Source organism: Alligator sinensis, unplaced genomic scaffold (assembly GCF_000455745.1).
Source record: "Alligator sinensis unplaced genomic scaffold, ASM45574v1 scaffold337_1, whole genome shotgun sequence".
Taxonomy (NCBI): Eukaryota; Metazoa; Chordata; order Crocodylia; family Alligatoridae; genus Alligator; species Alligator sinensis.
In genome coordinates this window covers 2,220,126-2,226,905 of record NW_005841927.1, presented here as the reverse complement: position 1 = coordinate 2,226,905, position 6,780 = coordinate 2,220,126, and the positions used below count along the sequence as shown (strand labels likewise).

At 39.0% G+C, this 6,780-nt stretch overlaps 1 protein-coding gene and 1 long non-coding RNA gene across 2 annotated transcripts in view; one reads left to right on the top strand and one right to left on the bottom strand.

Annotated features, from left to right (window-relative positions):
• The window catches only part of MYOM3 (myomesin 3), a 43,616-nt gene that overhangs the window by 10,342 nt on the left and 26,494 nt on the right, over nucleotides 1-6,780 (bottom strand). Inside the window, exons 22-27 of the mRNA XM_014517824.2 lie at nucleotides 5,936-6,092; nucleotides 5,208-5,317; nucleotides 4,427-4,471; nucleotides 4,125-4,261; nucleotides 2,231-2,375; nucleotides 687-746 (exon numbers count right to left, since the gene is read on the bottom strand). Coding sequence (XP_014373310.1) covers nucleotides 687-746; nucleotides 2,231-2,375; nucleotides 4,125-4,261; nucleotides 4,427-4,471; nucleotides 5,208-5,317; nucleotides 5,936-6,092 — 654 coding nt within the window. The remainder of the gene's footprint in view (nucleotides 1-686; nucleotides 747-2,230; nucleotides 2,376-4,124; nucleotides 4,262-4,426; nucleotides 4,472-5,207; nucleotides 5,318-5,935; nucleotides 6,093-6,780) is intronic.
• The window catches only part of LOC112549541, a 36,695-nt gene that overhangs the window by 24,384 nt on the left and 5,531 nt on the right, over nucleotides 1-6,780 (top strand). The gene's annotated exons all lie outside the window — the stretch shown is intronic.

Sequence of the window (6,780 nt, the reverse complement as noted above, 5' to 3'; positions counted from 1 at the left end):
TTTCCAGCAGCTTCTTTGATTTAGTAACTGTTGCATGGCAAGTCAATGTTGAGAGGTTATAAATACTCTGCCGACGGATTGCAAAAAATAGTTAACCTACACACCTTCCAATCCGCTCTCCTGATACGCACTAACTGCATCATTACTGACTCATGTCAGAAGGCAAATTGATCTTTCCAATTTAATCATTTTACTCTTTTCCCTGAAAGGTGTGTTGTTTTTTTTATAAACTTCCTTATTCATCAGTCAAAGTGTGGGAGAGAGAGAGAGGAGAAGGTGCTTTTCCCTTCAATAAACTTTCCCAGATATGCTGGTCACCACATGGAAATGTAGTTGGATCTGAGCCCTAAAATATGCATTTTGATTGAACTTTTGAAAAGATTCAAGGGTGTTCAAAGGTAGGGCTCTAGTTCAGGGAGCCTCTACTAGGCAAAACTGACAGCATGGCTCTGTACTATTGAAATAATTTAAACTTTAGTTTGGTTTGATTTTAAATAGCCTGCAAGCAGTAACCTAAATAAGACACCCCATCTTGAGACTGAAACCAATTTATATAAGACTATACAGAAGAGAACGATTGACCTTTCATTTAAATTTTGGGGACTCAGTAAAATATGCTTGTTTCATCTTTTGCTATTAAGCTATTACCAGGCCTGCCAAAGTCAGAGGCCCTGGGACTATCTTACCTTGCTTTTTCTTCCATTCTCTCCGCTTAGCAGCAGCCTCTTCTGCTACTTTATCAAAAGCTGCAAAAACAGTAATGGAACAGAATCAACCAAAGTGCACTGAACTACTTTTAAGTCTCCTCTCCATGTAGCATAGCATACATTCCTGATCAGGAGGGCTGCTAGTCTGAGATTGCCATACAACATATATGTGATTAAAAAATGTCTCTGTTATCTCAGTTAAGTGTTGTTATTCAGTATAGAAACGTTGACAATGCCAGTCTTACAACCCTTTCATTGTACTAGGTGTTCCCCATGTAATATTTATTTTCAAAAGTTCAAAGTACAGTAAAGAGGCTTTAAAGCCTCAATCTTTATGCAGTTAGCGTTTCTAATGATTAAATAGGTATTTTGGATGGGCAAGGAATGCAGGGCTGAGTCACAAACTTGAAATATTTCAAAGGATGTGTGTTAGAAATACTAAGGTATAAAGAACTGATAAAGGCTACACATTTTTTGGGGGGAAGAATTTAAATTAGCAAGTAGCAAAATTTCTATTTCCAAAGAGCTAACAATGTTTCCTTGACCAGCACACAGAGCATAGAGAGTTTGGGAGTGTTTTTCGCATGGGCTTTCACTGGGATAACAGTTGACTCCAGTTTCTTTATTGCTTAAGTTCAGTTTAATTTAAGCAACAAGCTGGTCACAACTGTAGATTTTCAGGCCAATGTTAGGGTAAAGATAAAATAATTATAAATCACAATACATATCATCTTCCTGTATGTAGTAATACATAGTAGGATCAGAGTACATTATGCCACAGGGCTATCCCGCTTATTGGGCTTTGTGGGCTGGATCCAGACTGCATGGCTGCTTATTGGCCAGATAGGTCACTTCCAGTGGTGGGGCAGCAGCTTGTCAGGGTGGCTGATGGAGCCACTGTGTTAGCACAGCTTCCAAACCCAAGAGGTAAATGCTACTGCTGCCAACTTGCATCACCAATAGTGACTGAAGACCCCAAATTCAGTGGCTGGCAAGGAGCAGGGAGGGGGGAAAGTGGTGGTAGTATTTACTCCCTGGGTTCCAGAGCTCCACCAGTGCAGTGGCTCTAGAGCTAGCCTGACAAGCCCCACCGGCTGCAATTTAATGCCTCGTGGGCCACATGTGGTCTGCAGGCCACCAGTTGAACAGTCCCGCTTTATCAGAATAATATGTACACAGCAAATAAAGAAGAAAATGTCTGAATACAGATGTAAGGCTCTGATGCTATAGGAAGGCCAGATTTTATTATCTAGATCTCCATATATAAAACCAAAAGCCTGGAGAGAGAAGTGCTAAAGAGCCATTCGGATAGATTCTACGTAAAGGAAGGTTCACAGATACTGATTAAGTGTATTAAAATAAACACTTGATAACTTCAATCACTTCCCCTAATATAACTATGGGAAACACTTTATAGAGATTAGGTTATACTCTCTAGAGGCCTGTTCCTGCTTGTGGAAGTCAATAGGGAAATTCCCACCAAGTTTAAGGGTCTTTAGTAGAGGTCTTGAATCTCTACTTACTGTCATCAACAAGAGCTAGGGTGAACTGGTTCTTCGCTTTTCCATCTTGTAGTTGGGCTGTGTATGTCCCTTTGTCATCTTCACAGAAGTTCTGGATTATCAATTCTATGAGGCCATTTGCTCTGTCAAAGTTTATCTTATGTGTCTATGCAAGATAAAGTACTCATGGTAAAGTAGACATATTTTCAGTAGGGAAACAATCTAAGGGCCAAATCCTAGAACTGTGACTCCACTGTATATCACCACTGTCAGGTAGCTATAACAGAGCCAGAGCTATAACAGAGACTCCCTCTCTTTCCATATTGTTTACTTAACCTGGTGTATTCATGGTCCAAAGTTTGGCCCCATAATAAATGTTGTTAAATAGGTTTTTTTTCAACATAAAATATAAATCTATATAAACTTATTTAATGGTTTGCAGGTTATATATAAAACCTGCTCAAAGTAATTCCCTGGAAAACAGCTCAATTAAGAGAAACTTTCCATTGCGTCTTGCATGTAATGATGGAGTCTTCCTGACTGCATAACAGAGACCTTTCAGTTCACCAAGTCTCTGTGTGTCTGCATGGATTTGTATGTAAGTAGAAACCATATACTGTAATTAACCATACATCTGGGTGGCAGTGCAGGTGACATTTCTGTCCTTGGAGTCTGTCCAGTCACTAGTGTGTTAGATTTCATAGATTTCATAGACATTAGGGCTGGAAGGGACCTCTCAAGATCATCGGGTCCAGCCCCCTGCCCAAGGGCAGGAAGTCTGCTGGGATCAAGTAATCCCAGGAAGATAAGCATCCAAGTGGGTTTTAAAGGTGTCCAGAGTGGGTGCTTGCACCACTTCTGGAGAAAGTCTATTCCAGACTCTGGGGACTTGGACAGTAAAGAAGACTGCACATAAATGCACATAATACACATAAATGTACACCCTTAAATCCATCAGAAATTTAAAAATATTATGTGTCATTAATCTTTGCCAACCTGTTTACTGTGAGGAAATATTACCATTATCATTATGTTCACTGCTTAAACATGCATTACAACATAATCACGTGAGAAAAAGCATTACTGTAGTAGATAAAGTCTTATATAACTTTCCTATATACCTTCTGTCTCTAGAAAAAAACATTGTAATAAAGCCTTTTAAATGCTTTGGATCTAACTTATCACAGTATCTCCATTCTCTTGCTATTTTGATATTGTTAGTTAACACTTAAACCAGAGGCAGATAGTTTTGTTTCTCTTTATTTAATTTGGAATTACCTAATTCCTTCTCCCTCCTTCCCCTCCATCTTGCAGTCCAGTCTTATACACTTTAAAAAACCATATGGTATTAGGTTCTGAGATGGGAAGGCCAAGAAGGAGTTAATATCTTTTTTTAAATATACAGGAATGTAGGAGTACTTTGCAACACATGGTACAATGTTATTTTCAGTATCACAGATTTAGAAATAGATCACATGCATCTACTCTCAAAAGCTTGAAGATTTGTATCTATCCAATTCAAAGAGGTAGTGTGGAAACTGGAAACCTGACAGCTTTGCTGGGTTTACAGAAGGAAAAATATACAAGTCTATCAAATTGGCAAAGATGGTATTTCTTAACATATATTTAGCCAGAGCTAACTTGTACATACAGGACTGAATTTGCTAGTCCACCAGGGTCACTTGTAATGTCAAGTGAACATCGAGGGGTTAGGATTGTTCCTAGACAATCCCTCTTGCAGAGGAAGTCTCTGCTGGAGCAGATTGTCAGAGGTGCTTCAGCTACCTCATGTATCAGGTAAAGTATATGGACAGGGCTAGGTTCAGTGAACGATCTCCTCCAACCCTGGGTTCAAATATAGTGCTGTTATGTCCTAGTGCCAAGAAGGGTAATGTCAGAATTTTAAAACACATACCGGAGTGCTTGTAAGCTCCTTCTCATTGAAGATTAAATGTAGCTCTGCATCTGGTGACAGCTTTTCAACCTCCAACCACAACCGCACTTCCCCTTTCTCAAGAACATCAATGTTCCACCCAGAAATCAGCTTAATTACTAGGAAACAAAGGGAGTGTGGTGGGTTAAGGGGATTTAGGATGAAATTCTGATTCAGTTGAAATCAATGGGAGTTCTGCCACTGACCTCAGTTAGGTCAGGATTTCCACATTATTGTAGATTACAGAGTGGTCAAAAACATTAAACACTATTACTTCTACTTACACGGGTTTTTGATTTCATGGCTAAGTTTCAGCAGGTTGTCCAGTTCTGAAATGCAAAAAGCAGCACATGATTTAGATTAATCCAGCAAAATTGACCACAAACCTCCTTTTCAGTTTATGTTTATATTAGATCCTTGCCCATTCTGGTCAAGTCAAAAGTCAGTTTAAAGCTAAAAGTCCACTGGGCTCGTGTGGTGAAGGAATTCCAGTTTCTCTAGCCAAAGGCACATAAGGACTAGCATCATGTCTGACCACAAGTGTCTTCTCAGTTTGCATAATGGCTTTCAGTACGAGTCTGAAACAAGGCTTCAACATACACCTTTGCAGTTGTAGCAAGGCATTTTACCCCCCTAGGCACTACATCTGAGCATCCAGATCAAGTAGAACCCAATAAATATGAAACATATCATAGTTTAAGGGATTAATTGAAGCTGGGAAAATAAATCCTAGTTTGATAGAAATAAGAGGTTGCTATCTATATTGCAGCACCGATTCATGGAAAGGTTTTAAAAAATCCTAAATTACCATGGCATCACATTCATATACTGTCAGAAAGTATGAGAACATTTTCTTTCCATTCCACTTTAGTGCAATCTTCATTTTTTTCCTAATACTATAAAGACAGTTGCATCTGGTCATTCAAAGAATAGGAAATGATCTTTCTAATGATATTCCATTCTACAATTTCATCTCCTCTTGTTTTAGAAGGAGCTTTTTGTCTGACCATTCAGAATTAGATGATTTTGGCATACTGGAAAATTTCTGAAATTGTTATTTTTTACCTTCTTGTGTTAAAGTATGGCTGGCAGAGATATCATCATCCACATCTGTTACTTCCACTGAATATGTCCCCAGATCCTTTTCTGATGGATCCTTCAGGATGAGCTTAGATCTGAGGGAAGGAAAAGAAAAACACATTATGCTTAGTTCTAGGCTGACGCTAGAAGGATATAGTTTGTAAAACTAGAAGGCAAGCAGAACACTTTACATGTAATGCTGGGATAGCAGAGCCAAACTGTTTGAAAGCATTAGCAACAGACTGGCATTGATGCATTGATGCTGATGGCTTGCTTGAACTCCATAAACCATGCTACAGTTGGAAGTCAAGACAGTGGTCCAGACTTGCTTAAGAAATAGGAGCAATGGCCAAATTGATTTCTGGTGTAATTTCCACAGTGTTGTTTGATGGAGAACAGGGACCGGAAATTTTCATAAAATGGGGAGTTTGGGTTTATTTCAGATTAACTGCACAACTGTTCAAAATGTATATCTGTATTTTATCCAAAGTTTGAAGGGAGAAAAAGGGTTTTACATTTTTTAAGCTGGTTCTTTCTTCCACCTCTGCTGGAAGGATTGAACATCTGTATTGCAGGGTGAAAACATTGTTTTCCAAAGTCTCTCTGGGAAGCCTTTTGCTCTGAAGCTTTTTTCCCCAGATTAGTGGGTTGTGTGTCTCCTGGTCCACATTTTAAAACTTGTTTTCCCAAAGTGCATTGGATTGCCCACTCACTTGTTATCTTGATCTTCAGTTCTAACTCGGTCAGGATCTGGAGGTCCCTCATAATCCTTTGACCAAATAAACTCAGAGGAATCACACATCTCAGGAGTTTCAAAGGCCATGTAAATGAATCCGTCTTCATCCACTCCAAGTTCAATCTCATTTATGCCTGCAGAAGAGAAAAATCTGTCTTTCACCCAAGCAAAGCAGGACACAACTTCTATGCTGACAATTTAACGTTTCTCTTTGTCTTGGGGACAAAGCAACAGAGACTGGATCTTTATGCAGACATACATATATTTTCCAGACGAGTCAATTTCTGAATTCTGGCAACTGGATTTGGCTCTGTGCCTTTTAATCTTGTGGCTGTATTTGTCAGTGTATTTTGTTAAGAACATGGAATTAAACATGCAATAAGCAAATTCTTAATAATATTTCTAAGAAACCTGTCTTTGGAATATCCCTTTAAAAATCAAAGTGGGTATCCCTGAGGTATAAACCAAACCTCTCTTTTGTGTATAATTGGGCTGTTATGATAAATATTTTTCCCCAAAGAAAATTAGACAAATTCATCTTTGCTGTAACTCTAGTGAAATAAAATCAGACTGGTTTATGCTAGTGCTAAATTACAGTCCCATTTTGTCTTGCTAAATTAGATGTCTATAAAGACTGTACAACAAAAGCACCTTATTTCTTCTGCAAATAGTACGTTTATGATGAATGATCATAGTATCATAGTTTCATAGTAGCTAGGGTCAGGAGGGACCTGAACAGATCATCTAGCCTGACCCCCTGCCACAGGCAGGAATGAATGCTGGGTTCACCAGACCCCAGACACGTGACACGTCTACCCCCTC